The sequence below is a fragment of the Mesoplodon mirus genome (genome assembly GCF_964341445.2).
Source record: "Mesoplodon mirus genome assembly, chromosome: 17".
Taxonomy (NCBI): domain Eukaryota; kingdom Metazoa; phylum Chordata; class Mammalia; order Artiodactyla; family Ziphiidae; genus Mesoplodon; species Mesoplodon mirus.
In genome coordinates this window covers 728,641-753,080 of record NC_138993.1, presented here as the reverse complement: position 1 = coordinate 753,080, position 24,440 = coordinate 728,641, and the positions used below count along the sequence as shown (strand labels likewise).

At 44.2% G+C, this 24,440-nt stretch overlaps 2 protein-coding genes across 3 annotated transcripts in view; one reads left to right on the top strand and one right to left on the bottom strand.

Annotated features, from left to right (window-relative positions):
* Positions 1–6,961, bottom strand: part of LOC309792771 (zinc finger MYM-type protein 2) — an 85,101-nt gene extending 78,140 nt beyond the window's left edge. The window contains exons 1-2 of one of the 2 annotated variants that reach the window (XM_082602576.1): positions 6,943–6,961; positions 5,821–5,889 (exon numbers count right to left, since the gene is read on the bottom strand). The gene's annotated coding sequence lies outside the window, so the exon portion shown is untranslated. The other variant, XM_082602577.1, reaches the window with a different exon arrangement.
* Positions 6,962–17,349: 10,388 nt separating this feature from the next.
* Positions 17,350–22,449, top strand: LOC309792484 (uncharacterized protein; the record flags this gene model as incomplete). The annotated part of the gene is made up of 6 exons (XM_082602148.1): positions 17,350–17,438; positions 18,312–18,368; positions 18,801–19,161; positions 19,859–20,008; positions 20,103–20,352; positions 22,198–22,449. The coding sequence occupies 5 exons, from the start codon at positions 17,350–17,352 to the stop codon at positions 20,244–20,246; spliced, it is 801 nt and encodes a 266-aa protein (XP_082458274.1). The 3' UTR covers positions 20,247–20,352; positions 22,198–22,449.
* Between the last annotated feature and the right edge of the window lie 1,991 nt (positions 22,450–24,440).

Sequence of the window (24,440 nt, the reverse complement as noted above, 5' to 3'; positions counted from 1 at the left end):
AAGAATCGCCTGCCAATGCAGGGGACACGGGTTCAATCCTGGTCCAGTGGAGCAACTAAGCCCGTGAGCCACAACTACTGAGCCTGAGCTCTAGAGCCAGTGAGCCACAACTACTGAGCCCGCGTGACACAACTACTGAAGCCCGCACGCCTAGAGCCCGTGCTCTGAAATGAAGAGTAGGCCCCACCTGCCCCAACTAGAGAAAACCCGCGCGCAGCAACAAAGACCCAGCGCAGCCAGAAATTAATTATTTTTTAAAAAAAGAATTTAGGGAAAAAAACAAACATGCAAACATGAACATACAAGAATTCAGATACCACATGAGGGCCAGAAATAATCAAAATAAAGTAAAATAATTAAAATAAAACAAGCTTCAAAGAAAAAAATACCAATAGAAATCTAAAACAAAAAGACAAGATAAAAATTTCATTTAACCTAAATTTTCACTTCCACTCTAACATTTCTTTACTTCCACAGAACGGGAAACAAAATTCACTAATCTGATAATCATTGGGGCCACCCCAAATGAGCATTAGCACCAAAGAAACTGCTAGCCAACATTAACAGAACACATCTTTTCTGACTACCTGATATATAATAGATAGTATACGATACACAATTTGTTGAATAAATGATTTCCACAGTGCCCTGATTACCCTGAACTACTCTCAGTCTGGTCCAGCTCAATAGTCCAAGAAACACCACTCTTCCTAGGCAAAAGATATACCTCTTTGAAAAGAATGATTATGAAACTGTTCCAGTATTACAAACTTTCTTTAATGTTTTTAAGTTACAAAACCATAATTTCAGATTAAATTCTTACGATTAATAAAGGAATCTAGGTTACTACAGAAAAAGTCACATATACATGGCACTGCTATAAAGTAAAACAACTGAGTAATTTGTTTCATTGTATTAGTCACATTTTATAAACTTTCTTCTGTCTGAAACCTCTAACTGTGCATCACAATTTTACTTAAAATATTTACTTAAAAAGTTTTTCTTTTTTTGGCCATGCTGCGCAGCATGTGGGATCTTACCCCCATCAGGAATCACACCCACAGCCCCTGCAGTTGAAGCACGGAGTCTTAACCACTGGACCGCCAGGGAAGTCCTAAGTATTTTTCTTATCCAATCAAAATGTATAGTTAGAAAACAAAATGTTTATTGCAAGAACTATAACAGATCCTTCCCAAAGATTTTAATGAGGTTGCAACAATTAATCCTATTCCTAGTAAATTTATCTTAAATCACAGTTTAATATCAGAATCACACTAAAATATTTAATAATTTAAGGATAAAATACTTTAAATTCACAAAAACAAATCTGACCTTCAAATTCACTAGGAACAGAGAGAGACAAATATCTAGAACCCTCTGGAGAAGAGAAATCTGACCCTTGGCAGCCTATTGATATTAAAGAGAATGGCTGAAATTCTCTAACAATAATTTGGTAACTCTTCAAGAAAGATAAAAACAAGATCACATTAATAACACAAATATGTGAAAGTTTGTTGTTTTTTTTTTAAAGCCAGGACTATCAAATATTTATCCTAATATCCAAAGTTTACTCTTAAATCATTCCTTGAAGTAGTAAACATGAACACTTATGGGACACTGATCAAATCGGTAAAAATAAAACCTCCAACAGTCATACCCTTCTTTCAACTTAAAGACCCCAAATTTTTCTTAAATTTTATTACTTGTAATTTTCAATGGACTGCTATGAAGTTAAAAATAAACTAGAACTAAGAACAAATCCCAAACTAGTCATGTGAGCAAGCAATTCAGCAAACCTCTCTACACATTTTAACCCTAGACTTTTCAATAGTTCCCAAAAATTTATTCTGCAGTTACAAAGTGCTTCAAGTGTTGTGTAAAACTTGATCCAAAAAATTAATACGTTTAAAAATATGCAATAAAACAACAGATATGCTCAAATGTGCTGTAATCCAACTTTTAACACACTTCAAGATGACCAACTTATCTTGTTACTAAGTTGTGTTTAGTGCTGGCCTTCATAATTCTCTTCTCATTACTATTTTAATAACAGAAACCTAAGATTACAAAAGTGACTTGTTTAAAAAACAGGTTACAGATAAAAAAAATTTGCAATTCCAACTACGTAAAACAATTTTCTTGCTGGTAAACAACCAAAATAAAAAATAAAAAACTACAGTTGTTACCCAGAGCCCCATAGTTCAAAATTACTGATTTATCTAAAAGCAACTTTTCTCAGTGACAACTTTATGGTTCTTACATACTGGAGTTGTCCATAAGAACTCTGAGATTTCATTAGCTTTAGAAGTCCTGTTCAATTCTAAAATCCCAATTCTATGCTCTGACAGGAACAGAAAAAAATTAACCAACTGAAATGAAAAAATGGAAAATGCATGGAATCAATACAATCTCTCTGTGTACTTGTTTCCTAACTTAAAATGCCCTACATAAAATACTGTTAGATAATCCAACGGGAGAAAGCACTTGGGTTTAGGCTCATCTTGCATTGCCTAAAAAAAACACATGCAAGTTGAATAAGCCAAAGTCCTCCTAGAGTAAGTGTTATTCAATATAATAATATATGTGTGAATAATATTGTTAATGGGGCAGACAGACATGAATGCCTAGAAAAAGATATAAAATTTCTAATTATACCACACCTTTTGACAACAAAGATAGAGTTCCGGCATTCATACACATTCTTTCCATCACAGTAATAACACAGCATCTGACTAAAGGTGAAGATTCATTTTGTCTCAAGTACATTAAGTTTAGGCACTTTTGTACCTCAAACAAGGGCAACATACAATAAAACTTTTAAGGATATGAACACTGTTGTACAAAGATGGTATGTCAAGCTCCATATCCACACACAAGTCTGAAAACATTCGTTGTCAGCATCTGTGTGACATCTGAGTGATTCAGAGATGTCCCACCACATGAGGTACAAAACTCCAGCCCATGAGATTATATAAGCAGAACATGGAAAAGCAAGGACCACTCTCTTTCCCTCAACTGTTTAAAAGGACAATGGGAGGAATACATACTATTAAGGATTCATTAAAGAAAGGTACCATAAATATGTGAAGTATTTTTAAATGTCAAAATACTTTTAAGTACATCTAAAAGCACCTAATTCACATTAAGTGTGCAATAAATTTAAGTATAATAAAGAACTTTGATTTAATCAATGTCAATTTAAAATTGTCAGCTTATCTTCATCTTATTGTCTGGCGCATTAAAGCACCATTAGTTGGTGTTTTTAAGTAAAAGACTTTAATTCTGAGCTAAATCATTAAGGAAAACAAGAACTACATCCCTTCAAAAAATGGGGGTGGGGGTCAGGGGGTAGCAGTTGAAAATCCATGTATAGGGAATTCCCTGGCGGTCCAGTAGTTCGGACTCCAAGCTTCCACTGCAAGGGGCACAGGTTTGATCCCTCATGCATGGAAAGAGGGAAGGACGGAAGGAAGGAAGGAAGGAAGGAAGGGGGGAGGGGGGAGGGAGGAAGAAAAATCCATGTATAACTTATAGTTGGTCCTTCCTATTACTGAGTTCCTCCGTATCCACAGATCCAACTGCCTGCAGATGGTGTAGTACTATTGAAAAAAATCTGGGTATAAGTGGACCAACAATTCAAACCTATGTAGTTCAAGGATCAACTGTATTAGAAAGAACCATGGTTTTCATTGGTATACATGTGTTGACATTACAGGAAAGTCCTGATTATATATTTTGTATGTCCTCATCTCCAAATGTTTATTTAACCAATCGACCTTCCCCCATCAACATCACAAATAAGAACAAAGGAAAAAACTTTATAAAGGTAAATCTTTTGTGAAAATATGGGGTGATAAAATAAGCATTGCCCATCTAGTTGAAAGATCTAATCCTTGATCCATTATATCTGAATGATCTAATGCCTGAAAAGAGCTTTAAACTCATTACAGAAGTTACAGTCATTCAAGTTACAGTATTTAGGAAACAATTATAGATACTAAATTGCACAGACACACTGAAAAAAGAGAATATATTATTTCTGTTTCAAACAGACCCTGTTAGTTTTAAGGCAGTCAAATAATCTAATTGATAACTGTGGTACTATTTTTTTAAAAGGTACTCAGTAAGAGTTAAACATTTCGTATTTGTTTACCCACTGTTCTCCATGAAAACAATATCCGCTGAGAAAATTGTAACCTTCAATTTTTTTCAGTTTCAATTTCTAAATTTGTAAAACAAGCATATTATACACTTTAAAACAGGACAACACGTGGGACTTCCCTAGCAGTCCAGTGGTTAGAACTCCAAGCTGCCCATGCAGGGGGCGTGGGTTCAATCCCTGGTGGGGGAACTAAGATCCCACATTCCACCCCCGCCCCCTCGTGGCCAAAAACTAAAACAAAATAAAATAAATAAAAAATTTAAAAATAAAACAGGACAACACAGTTGCTGAACTTAGGCCTGTAATCAAACTGGTTAAGTTCAAATCCTTACTTTACCAAATACTACTACCTAGCTATCTGCCTATGCCTCTGTTTCCTCCTCTACGAATTAGGAATAAAAAACACCAGGTTTTCATGAGGATTAAATTACTTAATACATGTTAAAAATTAGTCTGGACATGTGTTGATAATTATAGAATGTAAATGATAGGTACAAAGAGGTTCAATATACTATTCTCACTCATAAATTTGAAAGTTTTCATAGTTAACTTTTTAAAAAAACTTAGCTTACTATAGTGCTGGCATACAATAAGGGCTCAATGCATGCTATTTTTATTACCCTGCAGGCTATTTGCCAAGAGTAAAGGAAATAATACATGAAAGTGCCTCAAGTAGTGTTTGTTTCATACAAGTTGCCATCCTCACATCATCCTTCACAATCAGTATGCAATCAGTATGTTCATCATCAATTATTTTTTGACCCATTTGGGACTTAATATTTAAGCAGGAGCTACTATACTCATGACTCACCTCTGACAGAGATCTGCAAGTTACCATACCAACTGTCAGGAGGCTCCAGAGACACAATTTTCTAGGATGCTAAAATTCACTGATATTTTGTAACTAATTTCAATTGATGGAAAATGACTCGTTATGGTTACCTTAGTGTCTCGCACATTCCAAGACTACCTTAAAACCAACAAACTGCAAGCAATAAACGATAACCCTCAGATAACACGTTCAAGAACAACTCGAGTGAAGACTAAGCATCACAAAATATGGGGGACTAAGAGTAACCACAGCAGCGGACTGGTCTCACCAGCACACTAGCTGGTAAACTAAGAGAACTGGAGGAGTGGACCTCATGCCCTTTCCTAAGCAAACACATCAAAGACATCTACCAACTCATGAACCCCAAGGGTCAAAATTTGTGTTTTACGTCGTACACACAGAGTTAAATCCGTCTTTCTGTTCCTCCAATCCCTTCAATCAATTCTCCATTGTAAAGGAAGAGAAAGTGTTAAAGATGGTTGCACACCGAGCATCAGAAACGCAACAACTTCACTTCCCGCCCTGGAACTCTAGAGGGCGCCAGCAATATGCCCTCCTTCCCCCACCCCCCATCCCGGGTAACGTGAGCAGCTGCAGGAGCCCGTCGTCTGGTTGCTGAGGTTGGTATTGCAGCAGGAGAGATGTCTGCAGCGGTGCAAACAGCAGCGCCCACTCCCAGCTGCCTCACCAGCCATTACCCAGGCTGCGCCCCGGGGGCAGCTGCCACCCAGGGGAAAGCTCCGCCCCCTCAAAACAACGGAGACGCTCCGGCCCGACAACCTGACAACGTCCTCTAAGAGCCTCAAATGAGGGGCAAAAGACTCACAATGGGGGTGTTTTCCTCCTCACGTTCTGCCAGAGATGCACCAGGTAGAGATGAAGGCAACTCCTGGTCCTGGGTAAGAGGAAAAATGAAAAATGGATCAAGAACACCTAACCAGGTGGGAGAACCAAGCCTCTTCCACCAGGAGGAGACAGAGAAGGGAATAAGAGGTCAAGGAGGTTCGGACCTTCGATTATTGCTCCCCAGCCCGTGATCAACAACCCCCTCCTACGTAAAGTAGAGCGAAACGGCGTAAAATTTTTATTTGGGACCAAAACCCACGTGAAAGGCAAACCCTGGAGGGAGGAGGCGGAGGGCAGCAGGCCTGCTCCGGGAGGGGGAGGGGGAAGGGCGAGCGCAGCCTCGACGCCAGCGGGGAATCCTATCCCCCGAACCGACCCACCCAGCGCCGTCCCCATCGCGCCCGCATCCACTCAGGGGCGGGGGGCGGCTCGCGTCACCGCGGGGCGGAAACCCCCCACATTTGCCCCGAGCTCTTGCCCCGGGCCCGAGACTTGCCCCCCCGCAGTCGGCGACCGGCAGCGCTGCCTCCCCGTCCGCCATTAGAGACCCGGCCAAACAATACGTGCGGAGCCGAGCCGCGCGCGCGCCGGGGCCGGGGCGGCAAAGGAGGGGACCGGCGCGGGGGGCCCGAGCCCTCGCCGCCAAACTTGGGGACCTCGCGCCGCCGCCGAGAGGGTGCGAGCGCGGCCCCGAGCACCCACGGAGGCGCCCCTCCCCCACCCCGCCCCACCCCCACCCCCCCCCGCGACCCCCGCCGCCGGCCCCCGCCCCGGGCGGCCCCGAGCGAACCCCGCCGCCGGCGGCCGCCTCACCCGGCCCTCGCGACCGCGCCCGCACTCCCGCAGCCCGCGGGCCGCCCGCCAAGGCGCCTGGGACATCAGCGGAGCCGCCGGCAGCCCGAGGCCCCGACGCGCTAGCGGCGACGGCGGCCGCGCCGCGGGGCGCTTGTCCCGGGTCGGTGGGAGGCTCCGGAGGCCGCCCTCACCCATCTCCGCCTCCCGGCGCCTCCGCCTCCGCCTCCGCCTCCGGAGGCTGCGCCGCTCCCGGCCACCCCCACTGTCGGCGGCCCAGGGCTGGAGACTCGGCGGGGACAAGCCTCACCCGGTTCTGGCTGCGGCTCCGCGGAACGAACCTCCCCGCCCCCGGCCCCCCCCCTTCGGCAACACGCGCAACTCCGCTCGGTCCAGTCCCGGCTTTAGCGCTGGTGAGGAGGCGGAGGCTGCGGCCGCGGCGGCGCGGCCCGGCCCGGCAAGCCCCGCCCCCCACGCCCTCACTGGCGGCCGGGGAGGGCGGGCCAGGGGCCTCGGGCACGCCCATTGGCTGCGTCCGCCTTCCTTCAGGACCCCCCCTTCGAGGGGGTGGTCCGACGCCCTGTCCTTTAGGCGTAGGCCACACCCCCGCACCTCCATTCCACCCCCCCCTTCCCCGCCCCCACTCCGGCCCGGCCCGTCAGGGTCGGGCCGCTGACTCTCGTCCCCGCCGCACCCGCCTCGGCTCGACCCCTGGGGGCAGAGAGCTATCGGGGCCGGGCGGCCCAAGGGCCTGAGCCGGGCCGCCTGACCCTGCAGCGGCCGCGAGCGACGCCGCCCGAGGAGCGCCGCGGCCTCGATGTCCCCCACGCCCTCCCTGTCCAGTGTCTGGGAGCCCCGTGAGGGCCGAGCGGGCAGGGGCTGCGGCGACGCGGGCGGGAGCCGGGGGCCGGGAGGCCGGCGGCAGGGGGGTCCCCGCACTCCGAAGGCTGGAAGCGCTTCCCCTCGCCTCAGCCCCGTGGGGAGGCGTCCCTCGCTCCCGTCATGGCTGCGGGAGGAGACTACGTCCTCCATCTTGTCGGGGCCGCGGGGGGAACTGGGGGCAACTCCGACTCGTCCCGGGAAGCCCGGGCTGGGCCCCGCCGCCCGGCCGCCGGGACGGCGCCCGCTGCCGGCTCCGCACCTGGCCCCGGCCGGCGCGACGGGGCCCGGGCCGGACGCCGCTCCCGCCTCCGCTGGCCAAGATGGAGGCGGCTGCGGGTCCCCGAGCCGGGCGCCCGCCTGTCGGAAGAGCTGGGCCGCCCCCGGCGGGGCCGCCGCGTCCCTGCCCTTGGGCCTCTGCCCTCGTTGGCACCGAGGCGGACGGGCCGACCCCGTGGCGGGAGGGAACGCAGGTGCCGGCCGGGCTGGGCCCGGTGGGGCCGGGCGAGTTCCGACCAAGGAGCCACCTGGGCGGCAGGACTCGGCTTTTGTTCGCCGTCTACACCTATGTCCCGAGCGCACGTCACGGGCTGTGCGGGTCCCGAGGTTCCACGTAGGAGGCGAGCGGGGAGGCCGCCCTGGCGGCCGTCGGTGGGACTGCAGCCGACGATGTTGGGGAGTAAATGGATGGATAAAGTGGACCCAGATTTCAGGATTGCCTACTGGTAAATAGACGGGTGTTGTTACACTTTAAAGTTCAACACGATGGTGAACAACATGAACTTTTTTTTAAACATCTTTATTGGAGTATAATGCTTAACAATGGTGTGTTAGTTTCTGCTGTATAACAAAGTGAATCAGCTATATGCATACATGTATGCCCATAACCCCTCCCTCTTGCGTCTCCCTCCCACCCTCCTTATCCCACCCCTCTAGGTGGTCGCAAAGCACCGAGCTGATCTCCCTGTGCTATGCAGCAGCTTCCCACCACAATGTTCCATCGCAGCACTCTACAATAGCCAGGACATAGAAGCAACCTAAGTGTACATCGACAGATGAATGGTTAAAGAAGATGTGGCACATATATGCAATGGACTATTACTCAGCCATAAAAAGAAACGAAGTTGAGCTATTTGTAGCAAGGTGGATGGTCCTAGTGTCTGTCATACAGAGTGAACTAAGTCAACATGAATTTTTTAATGAAGTTATAATCATCCATGAAGGTCTCAGTAAAGACCGACTTTATAGAGATGCCACTTAGCGTAGTCTAATAGAAAGTGAGATTCATTATGAATAAAACAATCAAGTAGTCCTCACACCTATGGCTAAATGCAATAAATATGCTGCTCTTTATTTAAATTGGAGGATGTCCAATATGTATTTAAACCCACTTTCTCAAAATGGCATCATTTATTTTTCTGCATTTTATTTCTTAATTATAAAAATTTTCAATTTTTGATAAAACAAAATATTGTAAGACTCTGTGTATTACACAGTACTGTTCTACATTGACATTCTCGATGTCAGTATCTTCACAACAGAACTGTCCCCTATTACCAAATGCAGGGCAATACTGTAATCACTCCGTGAAAACTTACAGTACCATCCCTTTTCTGTCACCATGTACCGTTGCAGTAACTTCTCTTCATTGAGTTTATAGTTAGAAGGCTTAAGTAGAGGTACTTCCAAATAAGCTCTGTCATAGACTTCAGCGATAGATTGGATTGCTGCGTGCTGTTCAATTTAAGGAAGCTCTATACTGCTACTAATTATGAAATTATTTATGTTTTATAATTAATTAACAAGACTAATAATTACTGTAGTATATATTAGTCACATTTTGTATTCATTCAAATCCATTTGTGCATGAAAATGTTCACTGGGTTACCTACATGATATCAGGGAGAATTTTAGCTGAGAGTTGAAAGCTGGGGGGAAAAAAATGTTTGTGTCATAATTTAAAGAAAAACTACACTTGGGCTTCCCTAGTGGCGCAGTGGTTGAGAGTCTGCCTGCCAATGCAGGGGACACGGGTTCGTGCCCCGGTCCGGGAAGATCCCACATGCCACGGAGCGGCTGGGTCCGTGAGCCATGGCCACTGAGCCTGCGCGTCCGGAGCCTGTGCTCCGCAATGGGAGAGGCCACAACAGTGAGAGGCCCGCGTACCGCAAAAAAAAAAACTACACTTAATTTTATAGAAAAGTACTTATAAAAATAATTATTTGAATGTTCACAACAGAACTATTCATAATTTCCAAAAGGTGGAAACAACCCAAATGTCCATTAACTGATGAATGCATAAACAAAATCTGGTAGATCCATACAATGGAATATTATTCAGCAATAACAAGGCATGAAGTTCTGACACAGGCTACCACATGGGTGAACCTTGAAGACAGGATGCTAAAGGAAGTAAGCCAGACACAAAACACCATACACTGTATGATTCCATTTATGTAAATTATCCAGGTGAGGCAAATTTATAGAGATAGGAAGTAGAATATTAGTTCCCCAGGCCTAGGGAGGTGAGGAGTCATAGCTAAAGTGTGTGGAGTGTCTTTTTGGAGCAAATTGATTGTAGTGATGATTGGACAGCTCTGAATATATTAAAAACCATGGGATTGTTCACTTTAAGTGGATGAATTTTATGGTACGGAATTATAACTTGATAAAGCTGTTACTAAAATTGTGTGTGTGGAGTTATTCTGTACTAATCACAAAAGCATACTAAGCTTTGCAGGAAGGCAACATGAAGACTTGAGCAGAGGACTTGCATTTCAAATACTTGTGTGGCCACTCAAACCCTTGAGCAAGTTATCTTCTAAGGCTCAGTTTAGCCATTTATAATATATAGTAATGCAGTGTTGTAAGGACCAAATAACTCCTATGAAAGCAATATACAAATATTAGAAGTTGCTAAGAGAGTAGATCTTAAAAGTTCTCATCACAGGACTTCCCTGGTGGTCCAGTGGCTAAGACTCCATGATCCCAAGGCAGGGGGCCCAGGTTCGATCCCTGGTCAGGGAACTAGGTCCCACATGCCACAACTAAGAACTCGCATGCCATAACGAAAGATCCCGCATGCCACAACGAAGACCTGGAGCAGCCATATTAATAAATAAATTTTTTTTTAAATAAAAAAATTCCTCATCAGAAGAAAAAAAATTGTAACTCTGTGGTCATAGATGTTAGCTAGAGTTACTTTGGTGATCATGTCACAATATACATATATCAAGTCATTATGTTGTACACTTGAAATTAATATAATATTATATGTCAATTATACCTCAATACAAATAAGTGTTAGGTACAATTGTATTTTTGGAAACCAAGAGCTCACCAGTAATTGAGATGCAATATAACAGCTTAGGAGGCAGGCTGCCCAAGTTTGAACTTGCTTTACCCACAACGAGCTGGGTGATTTTAGGTATATGTTAATTTTTTTTAAATAAATTATTTAGTTATTTGGCTGCATTGGGTCTTTGTTGCTGCACGCGGGCTTTCTCTAGTTGCGGCAAGTGGGGGCTACTCTTCATTGTGACGCACGGGCTTCTCATTGCTGTGGCTTCTCTTGTTGTGGAGCATGGGCTCTAGGTGAACGGGCTCAGTAGTTGTGGCTTGTGGGCTCTAGAGCGCAGGCTCAGTAGTTGTGGCGCACGGGCTTAGTTGCTCCACGGCATGTGGGATCCTCCCAGACCAGGGCTTGAACCCATGTCCCCTGCATTGGCAGGTGGATTCTTAACCACTGTGCCACCAGAGAAACCCTGGCATATGTTAATCTTTTGAAGAAACTCCATGCTGTTTTCCACAGTGACTGCACCAGTTTACATTCCCACCAACAGTGTACAAGTGTTCCCTTTTCTCCACGTGATTGGTAGCCATTCTGGCAGGTGTGAAGTGATATCACATTGTGATTTTGATTTGCATTTCTCTAGTGATTAGCAATGTTAAGCATCTTTTTGTGTGCCTGTTGGCCAACTGTAAGTCTTCTTTGGAAAAATGTCTATTCAGATCTTCTGCCCACTTTTTTAAAATTAATTTTTATTGGAGTACAGTTCATTCACAATGTTGCATCAGTTTCTGCTGTACAGCAAAGTAAATCAGTTATACATATTCATATATGCATTCTTTTTTAGATTCTTTTCCCATTTAGGTCATTACAGAGTGTTGAGTAGAGTTCCCTGTGCTATACAGTAGGTCCTTATTAGTTATCTATTTTCTACATAGTAGCGTGCATATGTCAATCCCAATCTCCCAATTTATCCCTCCCCCACTTTTCTGCCCACTTTTTTTTTATCAGGTTGTTTGTTTTTTTAATATTGAGCTGTATGAGCTGCCTATATATTTTGGATAATAACCCCTTATCAGTCATATCATTTGCAAATATCTTCTCCCATTCAGTAGGTTTTTCATTTTGTTGATGGTTTCCTTTGCTGTGCAAAAGCTTTTAAGTTTAATTAGGTCCCATTTGTTTGTATTTTCTTTTGTTTCCTTTGCCTTAGGAGACAGATCCAAAAGACTATTGCCACCGTTTATGTCAAAGACTTTCCTGGCCATGTTTTTTCCAGGAGTTTTATGGTGTCTAGTCTTACAGTTAGGTCTTTAATCCATTTTGAGTTTATTTTTGTACATAGTGTGAGAAAATGTTTTAATTTCATTCTTTTACATGTAACTGTCCAGTTTTCCCAGCAACAGTTATTGAACAGACTGTCTTTTCTCTATTGTTTATTCCTGTCTCTTTGTCATAGATTAATTGTTCATAAGTGTGTGTGTTTATTTCTGAGCTCTCTATTATGTTCCACTGATCTATGCATCTGTTTTTGTGCCAGCACCATACTGTTTTGATTACTGTAGCTGTGTAGTATAGTCTGAAGTAAGGAAGCATAATTCCTCCAGCTCTGTTCTTCTTTCTCAAGATTGTTTTGATTGTTTTCTTAACTTCTCTTCCTGATAGTTCATTGTTAGTGTATAGAAATGCAACAGCTTTCTATATATTAATTTGTATCCTGCAACTTTACCAAATTCATTTGATGAGCTCTCCCAGTTTTCTGGTGGCATCTTTAGGATTTTCTATGTACAGTATCATGTCATCTGCAAACAGTGACAGTTTTACTTCTTCCTTTCCAATTTGTATTCCTTTTATCTCTTTTTCTTGTCTGATTGCTGTGGCTAGGCGTTATGAAATTTTTTTTTTTTTTTTTTTTTTTCCGTACGCGGGCCTCTCACTGTTGTGGCCTCTCCCGCTGCGGAGCACAGGCTCCGGACGCGCAGGCTCAGCGGCCATGGCTCACGGGCCCAGCCGCTCCGCGGCATATGGGATCCTCCCAGACCGGGGCACGAACCCGTATCCCCTGCATCGGCAGGTGGACTCTCAACCACTGCGCCACCAGGGAGGCCCCATGAAATTTTTTGATCATGACAATCACTAGGATATATATTATACAAGGAGGCATAGTACAAACCCACCTTCATACATAATTACATATCTGAATCAAAAGTTTCATAGTGGGCTTCCCTGGTGGCGCAGTGGTTGAGAGTCCGCCTGCCGATGCAGGGGACACGGGTTCGTGCCCCAGTCCGGGAGGATCCCATATGCCGCTGCGGAGCTGCTGGGCCCATGAGCGGAGCTTGCGTGTCCAGAGCCTGTGCTCCACAACGGGAGAGGCCCACATACTGCAAAAATAATAATAATAATAATAAAATTAAATTAAATTAAAAAAAAGTTTCATAGAATTGTTTTATTTACTACCTTAGATGAATTTTAATATTTTCTATTCTAATCTATTTAAATCTAGTCTATACTGTTTTTTGTTTTGTTTTTTATTTGTTTGTTTTTTAATGAACAGTGGTTCCAGCCCACCAAATTGACTACATGGCTTACAAACTGTGGTTTGAAAAACATTATTCTAGAGAAAGCAAATCATGGATAAATTCAGATTCTAAAACAGAAGTGAAAACACAAGATGTTACTGAATACTGAGAGTAGTCTGGAATGAACTATAGATTGAAAAACTCATTTTTAAAAAAATAGAGATTTAAGTTGCCATTCTTCCTAATATATGAAATACTTATTCCTTCCTAAAAAAATGCTTTACATTTGATGAGACTGAAATACAGCTGATGAACAAGTCTCTGGACAAGCATTGTAATGATCTGGAAGAGAACGCAGAACTGACATTGATGTGACTCCACCATTCATCAGCTTTGTGACCCTGGACCTTCCAGAGCCTCAGTTTCTCCTTCAATAAAATAAGGGAATTGTGCATAATATGCTCTTGAAGTAAAGTCCACTTTTATCTTCACAGCCTTCTCATCCCTCAGGATCCCAGCGTCTCCTCCAGCCCCTCTCACTTTCCTAACTTATTATGAAGGTTGCCTTCCTCTCAGTTCCTGTGGCTTTTTTATTATTAAATAATCCAATGTTTACCACTATATATGTGTGTGTATATGTATATACATATATATGTGTATATATATATATATGTATATTCTTTTTTTTTTTTTTTTTTGGCCGCACCGCACTGCTTGCAGGATCTTTGTTTCCCAACCAGAGATCGAACCTGCACCTTCTGCATCGGATGTACGAAGTCTTAACCACTGGACTGCCAAGTAAGTCCCATACCACTATATTCTTAACAAAGAATGCTCTTTGCTCCACCTTACCTGTTTCATACTTGAGTACAAGGACCCACCATTTTTCTCATTTTATCTTGCAGGCAGCATTGCCCACCCAAATGCCTTCTAAGCTTTAGAGGTCCTGACTGCAACCAGAAGCAAATTTTTAAAAAGAAAATTCTATTCAGTGATTATGGAGGTCCTCTCCAGTAATTAAATTCTATGGTTTTTATAAAAGTATAAGCTGGAAATAATGATTTAAAGCTTAATTTTTGCCCATTTAAGCGTTCCTTATATTATCAACTTTTTTTCTTTTGAGTTTCTGTACTAGGTAGCTATTATTCTCTAAGAGATTAAAACCTAAAATTAAGCAAGTCTAACAGTTTTGAATTTAGTATACTTACTTTTTAAAATATTTTTCCTACTTCCATAGTTAATAAATTCACAGTCAGTGACAAAAGCAAAAAACAAACAATAACAACAACAAAACTTGGAAAGCCTGTGCAAAAGGTGCAAAAGAAAAAGAAAATTACCTGTAATTCTTTACCCAAGGATGGCTATTGGTAACATTTTTTTTCAACAGACCTTTTTTTTTTTTTAGCAGTTTTAGGCTCACAGCAAAATTGAGCAGAAAGTACAGAGTTCCCATGTACCCACTGTCCCTACACATGCACAGCCCACCCCACTATCAACAATGTCCACCAAAGTGGTGCATTTGTTGTGTCAATGTGGATGAACCCACATTGACACAACATACTCACTCCAAGTCCATAGGTTACACTAGGGTTCACTCTTGGTGTTGTACATTCTGTGAGTTTTAACAAACACATGATAGCATGTACCCAACATTATACCATCATAAGAATGGTTTCCTGCCCTAAAAATCCTCTGTGTTCCACCTATGGAACTCCATCCCCGTAACTTGTGCCAATCCCTGACCTTTAGTGAAAGGGTCTATAGTTTTATATTTCCCAAAATGTCATAGTTGGAATCATACTATGATTCCAAAGCCTGGGTAAACAGCCTTTTCAGATTGACTTTCTCCACTAAGCAGTAAGCATTTAACATTCCTCCATGGCTTTTCTGGCTTGACAGCTCATTTCTTTTTAGTGCTGAGTAATATTCCATTGTCTGGATGCACCACAGTTTATTTATCCATTCACCCACAGAAGGGCATCTTGGTTGCTTCCAAGTTTTTGGCAGTTATGAATAAAGCTCCTGTAAACATCCATGTTCAGGTTTTTGTGTGGACATATTTACAACTCATTTGGATAAATACCATGGATCAAAGTGAACTTTTGCATTTCCACTGATAATGATGAGAGTTTCTGGTGTCCACATCTTCATCAGCATTTGGTGCTGTCAGTATTTTGCAGTCTCACCACTTAATAGGTGTATAGTGGTCTCTCCTTGCTATTTTACTTTGTTAACATTTTGATGTATCAATATTTTTCCACAGAATGTTTTCAAATATTTATATCACCGATAAAAATATATGTCTTGTTAGAAGTGAAGAAGAGATTCAGTAAAAAACTGGTGATATCTAGAAGAATAAAATCATCATTGAGGACTTCCCTAGTGGCGCAGTGGTTAAGAATCCGCCTGCCAATGCAGGTGACAGGGGTTCGAGCCCTGGTCCAGGAAGATCCCACATGCCACGGAGCAACTAAGCCCATGCGCCACAACTACTGAGCCTGCGCTCTAGAGCCCGCGAGCCACAACTACTAAGCCAGTGCGCCACAACTATCGAGCCTGCTCTCTAGAGCCCATGAGCCACAACTACTGAACCCACGTGCCACAACTACTGAAGCCTGCATGCCTTGAGCCCATGCTCCGCAACAAGAGAAGCCACCGCAATGAGAAGCCCCTGCACCACAACTACAGAAAGCCCACAAGCAGCAACGAAGACCCAAGGCAGCCAAAAATAAAAATAAATAAATTAAGAAAAAAAACCTGTTTAAAAAACAATCGTCATTGAGAATAGGATCGTCATCTCTGTTTTGTTGTTGTCAGGTAAAAAGATTTTAAGATGAGATGCATACGGTGGAGACTAATATGTAGCTACAGAAGACTTGCACTTTGGCTTCCCTCTACCCCTAAAACAGAAATCATGTCCAAGGATCTATCCATGGAAAAGTGGGACCCGGAATGACTGCATACTCATGACAGGTAGGGAAATTAAAAAAAAAAAAAAAAAGACATGCTTATTTTTTATGTGTGATGTGATATAAAACGGTTTGTGGGAAGTGCTTTTGAGACACCATATCTATGTTGATAATTTTGAATTATTCTAATTTTGAATTCAATTGTCATTTTTTAAATGTAATAAAGAAATAAGAATTGTAATCAGGGTTAGAGTCATCAAGCATGATAAGACAGAAAAGTTTTATCAGCTAATGCTTAGTGGTACTGTATAGCACAGGAACTATATTCAGTATCTTGTGATAAACCATAATGGAAAAGAATATGAAAAAGAATACATATATGTGTAACTGAGTCACTTTGCTGTACAGCAGAAATTAACACAACATTGTAAATCAACTATACTTCAATAAAATGAAAAAAAAAACCCTAACACTTAGTGGTAGTAACAAAAATTAGTCATGTTATTAACATTGTGTGGAACTTTTAAGATTCTTAAAAATTAATTTATTTATTTTTTGGTTGCACCGGGTCTTAGTTGTGGCACGCGGGCTCCTTAGTTGTGGCATGAGAACTCTTAGTTGCAACATGTATGTGGGATCTAGTTCCCTGACCAGGGATTGAACCTGGTCCCCCTGCATTGGGAGTGTGGACTCTTATTATCCACTGAGCCACGAGGGAAGTCCCTCAGATCTTTGATGTTCATTCATTCCACAAATGTTAACTGAGTTATGCCAGATACTATGATAAGTGCAAGGGATAGAACAGTGAATAAGACAGATATAATCCCTAGCCTCATAGAGAGTATAGTGTACACTCGATTAGAAGGATCTGACAAACACTAAAATGAACAAAAACGAATATGAATAAAATAATTACAGTGGAGTGCTAGGAAGGAATTAAACAGAGCTTCTTAATAGGGAATATCAGTGGAGACCTGTGCTACTGATCGTGGGAGACCTTTCTGAGCAAGTAACATTTAAATTGAGATCTGCCTTAGGAGGAACCATTAGAATAACAAGGGGAATATTGTTCTAGACTGCCGGTAAAGCAAGAATTAAACCCATCCTAAGCAGTGGAGATGAACAAGGTGGAGTGTAGTGGACCAAGGGAAGCAGTGACACCTCCTGAGCAGGCAGTGCCCAGCAAGCACAGTTCAAGGAGGGTTTTGTAGGCCGTGCTGAGGAGTCTGAATTTTCTTTTCGTGCCTGGAGAAGCCATAAAGAGGGTTTTTAAGTGAAAAAGTGATACAGTATGATGTGAATGTTAAGCAGATAACCCTGCCCACTTTGTGGAGGATGGCTCGAGGGCAGCAAGAGCAGAATTTGGGAAGCTGATTTGTGGTCTGGGCAAGAATTGATGCTGCTGGCCTCAGCAGGGAGGTAGAGCGGTCAGTAGGTGGCACTGAGATAGAAGGGTGCGGGGTACAAATGCACTGAAAGCCACTTCTAAGACTTAGGAGGGACTTTCCTGGCGGTCCAGTAGTTAGGACTCCAGGCTGCCACTGTTGATCCTACAAGCCGCGCTGCGTGGCCAACAGAATTTAAAAAAAAAAAAAAAAAAAAGACTTAGAAGCTAGTTTAAAGTTTAGACGCAAAGACTTTCTGATATTAAAGTGTCAGCAAATCTGATCAATTTTGTTCAAGAAAAGATGAGAAGATTCACACACAAAAAAAGCTATCTATCAAGAAGAACAGCTGATAGGAGAACAAGAAAGTAATCCTAATTTGAATTGACTGGATTTTTGAAAGAAATATAGTCCAAATTTTGTAAGTAAAACGTTATTGAGCATTCTACTTATGAGTGCTTTTTACTTTCTTTTTCCACAAACTTGGAAAAACAGCTGTTAGGAATACATTAATGCTTCTGAATACAAATAAATGACTGTTATTTGTAACTAATTTCAAAGCTGTCCAAGTTCTGTTTTTCTAATTTAATTATTTTCATATAATACCATAATAGTTCTTTATAATATTAGAAATAACCTTGAAGCGTTTTTTCTTTCATTTTGTTCTTGTTTTATGTGTTCTTCAGTTAACCGAGCTGCCCTGGAGTCGCCCAGCTGCCCAGGTGTATATACAGGATCACCCAGCTGCCCAGGTATCTATCTATCTATCTGCCTATCTATCTATCTATCTATCTATCTATCTATCTATCTATCATCGCACAGCTGCCCAGGTGTATATACAGGATCACCCAGCTGCCCAGGTATCTATCTATCTATCTATCTATCTATCTATCTAACTATCTATCGTTGCCCACTGCCCAGGTGTATATATAGGATCACTCAGCTGCCCAGGTATCTATCTATCTATCTATCTATCTATCTATCTATCTATCTATCATCGCCCAGCTACCCAGGTGTATATACAGGATCACCCAGCTGCCCAGGTATCTATCTATCTATCTATCTATCTATCTATCTAACTATCTATCTATCATTGCCCACTGCCCAGGTGTATATATAGGATCACTCAGCTGCCCAGGTATCTATTTAACTATCTATATATCTGTCTATCTATCGTCGCCCAGCTGCCCAGCTGTCCCGGAAAAAGACCTGGGGCGGCGGGACCTGACGGGCGTGGCGCGGCTCTTTGGGTGGCCAGTGGGGCAGGGCTCCCAGTCCCACCCTAGGACACACGGGCCCCCGCCTGCAAGGCGCAGCCCCCGCCGCAGGCCCCGCCGGAGTCCCCCCGCCGGCGGAGGAGGGGGCCGAGGGGCAGCCATCAGACGCGATGTGAGAAGCGGGAGGCAGGCTGCGCAGCCCGAGGGCAGAGCAGCGGCCGCCGTGCAGGTGCCGGAGCGCGAAGCCGCGGGCGAGGCCGGCCCCGGGGAGCTCGCGTCCCGCAGCCTGCGTCCCGGACGCGGACCGGCTGCAGCAGCGGGGCCCGAGGTGAGTGTGCAACCCGTTTCGGAAACGTGCCGGTGGAGGACGGGAGGCCGGGCTCGGGAGAGGGGGCTCGGGCTCTAGAGACCCCCGGCCGGCGTGCGCCGCGGGGCGGGAGCCCGTCTGGGGAGGCCTGGGGTCCGGGCCGCGGCCGGGGAGGGAGGCGGGGGCCGGCTGGGGGCGGGGTTGGGGGGACGAGCTCCGCGGGGGCCGGTGGGGGGCCGGCCAGTGGGCGGTGGCTGCAGAGACTCCTGGTGCCCGGGCCGGGGGCCGACCCGCGGTGAGCGGCTGGATCTCAGGTGAGGGCGATGGACGGTGCCAGCCCCCGACCTCGGCCTGCATGTTGAGCCCTCGATCCTCTCCCTCACGCCCCCTGCCCGGCGCTAGGTCATTGCCTACCCAGTCCTGCCCCTGGAGCTGCGGCCCCCGGGCCTGCTGCGCTGGGAGCGCCCTCAGGACGGTCTTCTGGGTCCGCCTTCCCCGCAGGAGGGTGGAGAGTAAAAGGCCTTTCCGCGGCTCCAGGGTCCTTCCGGGCGGTCCGGGGGTTGGCCGTCCTCTGGAGCCGGTGCCGAGGTGTGGGCAGAGTTCTGCTGTTCAGCCCAGGGGCTTAACGAAGCGCTAGAAACTTCGTCTCGTACCAAAAGGCTTCGTTCGGGATCAGGCTGCAGGTCCGAGTGACACGTCTCGCCGCCCCTTCTCACAGGGATCACCGGGAGGAATGATCCTCCTCCTGGCTGTCTGGCAGGCCTCCCACGCCACCCATTGTGGACCACAGGACCCTCCGTCCCCTGCTGACACCTGTCCCTTCTTCCCTGCTTGGTGGCCACGGTGGATCCCCTCTGCCCTGGATGCTGTGAGTTTGATGCTGGCCGGGGAAGCAGAGGACGTGAGGGACAGAAGCGGGCTCCTGGGGTCAGATTTCTTGCTCTGCATCGTCCTGCTCTTAGGGGCCTGAACAGCACCCCATATGTGAGAGCTCGAGGCACCTACAGAGCCGCGGGCCTCACCCCGGGCCGCTGCGTCGTGCGCTGCATGGTCCTTGGCACCATCTTCCCTGTGGCCAAGCATCTTCTCTGACCACAACGACATGAAGCTGGAAGTCAACCACAGAAAAAGAAATGAGGAAAAAACCATTACATGGAGACTAAATGACATGCGACTAAAAAAAAACAGTGGGTCAACGAGGAAATCAAAAAGGTAATTAAAAAATACCTTAAGTAAGAGTTTTCTATAAAATTCTACTTGCGGTACGCGGGCCTCTCACTGCTGTGGCCTCTCCCGTTGCGGAGCACAGGCTCCGGACGCGCAGGCTCAGCGGCCATGGCTCATGGGCCCAGTCGCTCCGCGGCATGTGGGATCCTCCCGGACCGGGGCACGAACCTGCGTCCTCTGCATCGGGAGGCGGACTCTCAACCACTGCGCCACCAGGGAAGCCCTAAAATTCTACTTTTTATGCATTATTAATTGAAGTGCATAGTACATTGTGTCGGTTTAATGAAAGTTATCAATGTAATTCATATTTCATTGATTAAAAAATGTCTAACACTTAGCTTTATGGGCCTAGAAAATTTTCAATTAAAACTTATTTACATATTTTTGTTGCAGAGCAATATCATAGGATGATTGCCAGCAGACTTTTAAGAACAAATATATATTACACTAGGATAAAATTCTATGGGGGAAGTAGAAACGAAATGAAGTTCAAGCAAGAAAAATGAATCATGTAAAATTTCCTACTACTGAAGAATTTCTTGTTCATGTACTTTTTAATTTTTTATTTATTTATTTATTTTGGCTGCGTTGGGTCTCTGTTGCTGTGCGTGGGCTTGCTCTAGTTGTGGCGAGCAGGGGCTACTCTTCATTGCGGTGCATGGGCTTCTCATTGTGGTGGCTTCTCTTGTTGCGAAGCCTGGGCTCTAGAACACGCAGGCTTCAGTAGTTGTGTCACACGCACTCAGTAGTTGTGGCTCACGGACTTTAGGGAGCACGGGCTTCAGTAGCTGTAGCTCAAGGGCTTAGTTGCTCTGCGGCATGTGGGACCTTCCTGGACCAGGGCTCGAACCCGCGTCCCCTGCATTGGCAGGTGGATTCTTAACCACTGCCCCACCAGGGAAGCCTGACAATACAGTATTTAGATGCCATTGAACACATTAATAAAAGTGATTTAAGATTTGTATTTTTAATGGGCATATTTTAACTACACAGAAATTATGTTAGATGTCACTTTATATGTGTAAAAGTGTTTATAGTTCATCAAAATCTTTCTAGGGAGTATGTGAGCAAAAGTTTAAAGACTGTTGTTTGAAGGTCCAGCTGAAACATTACTTCCTCTGTCGAGTTTCCCCTACCCTTTTCCCTTCCTCTTCCGCAGAACTTTGCTACAGCGAAGAAAATACTGTAATGTAGGTGGAAATATTTGTTGTCTACAGGTCTTCTCCCTGTTCTCTTGGGGGGCGGGAATGATAGTTTATTTATCTTTGTATTCCCATGTGCATTGTAACTATAGATGCAGAACATATACTTACTAATTTATTTCTGTTATATAGTTCATAAAAATTTTCCTAATATAGGACATGTCCTAGAGTTTAAAGTGGGAATAGGTTATAGCGTGTCTCTGGGGAAATATGCATTTTAATCCCCAAATGCACTGACAAAATGTCTGGTTCTACCTAGAGAAACTGAATTGAAACCAAGTAAAAGGCCCCAAGCCATCTGCAATATAGTCCAGTGGGCTCTCTTACAGAAACATTGGGAAAGCTAACTGAAGATGTAAGAGTTATTTGGAACTAATTGGCTTAAGAAACAAAATCTTTTGTTGTTTTCAGAAAAAATCTGGAGGCCAGTTAGTATTGCAAGTGGGGAATGGGGAGGAAGCTGGTGTGGTAGTGACCAGTGTATAATGTAGTAAATATCAGATCGTGTAATAATCAGATGGTTGGAGAAAACTTAATGACTTTGTTTAAATAAACTAAGGGGACACGTTTGCTTTGAATAGCTTCCAAATTCTGAGTAGGTTAATAATTTTCTTCTCTCCATCACTAGGTGGAAGGAAAAAGCTGCTTAACCATGGTGGCACCCAATTTTTGCTTACCATTAAGGATGAACACTTTTTTTTTTTTGAGCACGAAGCATGTGGGATCCACCAGGAATAGAACCCGCGCCCCCTGCATTGGAAGTGTGGAGTCTTAACCACTCGACCGCCAGGGAGGTCCCAAGGATGAACACTATTTCACTTCTTTATTTTACTTCTATCTTTTCCTTCCTCCTCTTTTTTCTTTCTTTCCTTTAAAATTAGGTAAATTAGACATTAGGACATCAGTCGGAACCCTCTTCACAAATCTTTCAAGTCCAAATTATTAATAGAATAATATTCTGTATTTGATTCTATGCTCACACAGGTATGTTTACATAAATATTTATACTCTTAGGGCTTCCCTGGTGGCGCAGTGGTTGGGAGTCCGCCTGCCGATGCAGGGGACACGGGTTCGTGCCCCGGTCTGGGAGGATCCCATATGCCGTGGAGCGGCTGGGTCCGTGAGCCATGGCCACTGGGCCTGCGCGAGCCTGTGCTCCACAACGGGCCTCCGGAGCCTGTGCTCCACAACGGAAGAGGCCACGGCGGTGAGAGGCCTGCGTACCGCAAAAAAAAAAAAAATAATAAATAAATAAATAAATATTTATACTCTTAAAATATAAAATGGAATCGTATCATTTATCACTCTCACATTGGCTTTTTCAGTTAATGATATGGTACAGACATGTTCCAGATCAGTACAAATAGGTCCACCTAATCCTTTTTTTATATATATAAATTTATTTAGTTATCTATTTATTTTTGGCTACATTGGGTCTTCGTACGTGCTTTTCTCTCTAGTTGCTGCGGGGGCTACTCTTCGTTGCAGTGCTCGGGCTTCTCATTGCGGTGGCTTCTCTTGTTGCGGGGCACAGGCTCTAGGCGCACGGGCTCAGTAGTTGTGGCTCATGGGCTCAGTAGTTGTGGCTCATGGGCTTAGTTGCTCCGCGGCATGTGGGATCCTCCCAGACCAGGTGTCCCCTGCACCGGCAGGCGGGTTCTTAACCACTGCGCCACCAGGGAAGCCCCCCACCTAATCCTTTTTAATTGCTGCTTAGTAGTCTACAGTATTGCTATGTGGTACTGCCTTGGTTCCCTCATTTGTAATTGTTAAAGGAAAAAACCACTTGTGCTAAAGCATCACGTGCTAAAGCCAAGATTTAACACCTAATCTAATTACAGTTTCAACCTTCCCCAGAAATGTAATCTTAACCAACCAGTTTGGAATTTTCTGGTTGGCACCAATGAAGTAATACCATCCTCTCCCCCGCCCCTCCCCCCCACCCCCAACCAGGAGGAAGGAGAGGCAGTCTGCATGACAAAACCCTTGCCCAGTCCTTTATCCCCAAAAATGATGTCCTGGCCCCAAATAACCCTTTCTTTTCTTTTGCTAATGACTTCCTTGCCCCACCCTCCAGCTTATAAAAACCTTCCATTCTGTATAGCTCTGCAGAGAGCCCTTCTGTCTGCTAGAAGGGATGTTGCCAGCTTCATGAATCTTTGAATAGAGCCAATTAGCTCTCCAAACTTAGTTGAATTTTGTTTTAAACACAAGTTAAGTATGATGATAGCACTGTCCACATGGGGTTGTAATGAGAGTTGGAAGCTTTGATACACGTGAAGAACTTAGCATTGTCCTGGCACACAGGGTATGAACTGCGGAAGTTTGGGAGAAATACCCTGTAGTTCCACCTCCTTCTTCATGGCTAATAGTAGATATTCTGCAATAAGTATATTCCCTAATTTGTAATTATTTGTATATTAATTACTGCTTAGGGTGTTTTCAGTTTTTTTACAATCACAAATTTAGCTGCAGTAGGCATCCTAAAGCAAAAATCTTACAATTTTTAACTTCTTACAATTTTTTGCTTCTTAAATAACAATAAAAACTGTTAACAACCAATGCTGATGAAGTATGAGAAAAAGAGCTACTATCATGTACTAATAGTTGGAATACAAACTGGTAGATGAATACAAATATCTGTTAGAGTTAAAATTTGCATATACTATGATCTCATTCTTTTTAAAAAATTTTTTTGAAAATTAAAAAAATATGGAATGCTTCACAAATTTGCATGTCATCCTTGCACAGGAGCCATGCTAATCGTCTCTGTACCGTTCCAATTTTAGTACATGTGATGCTGAAATGAGCAATGATCTCTCATTCTAACTTTAGGACTCTAATCTACAGAAACAGATACAGACTAATTTT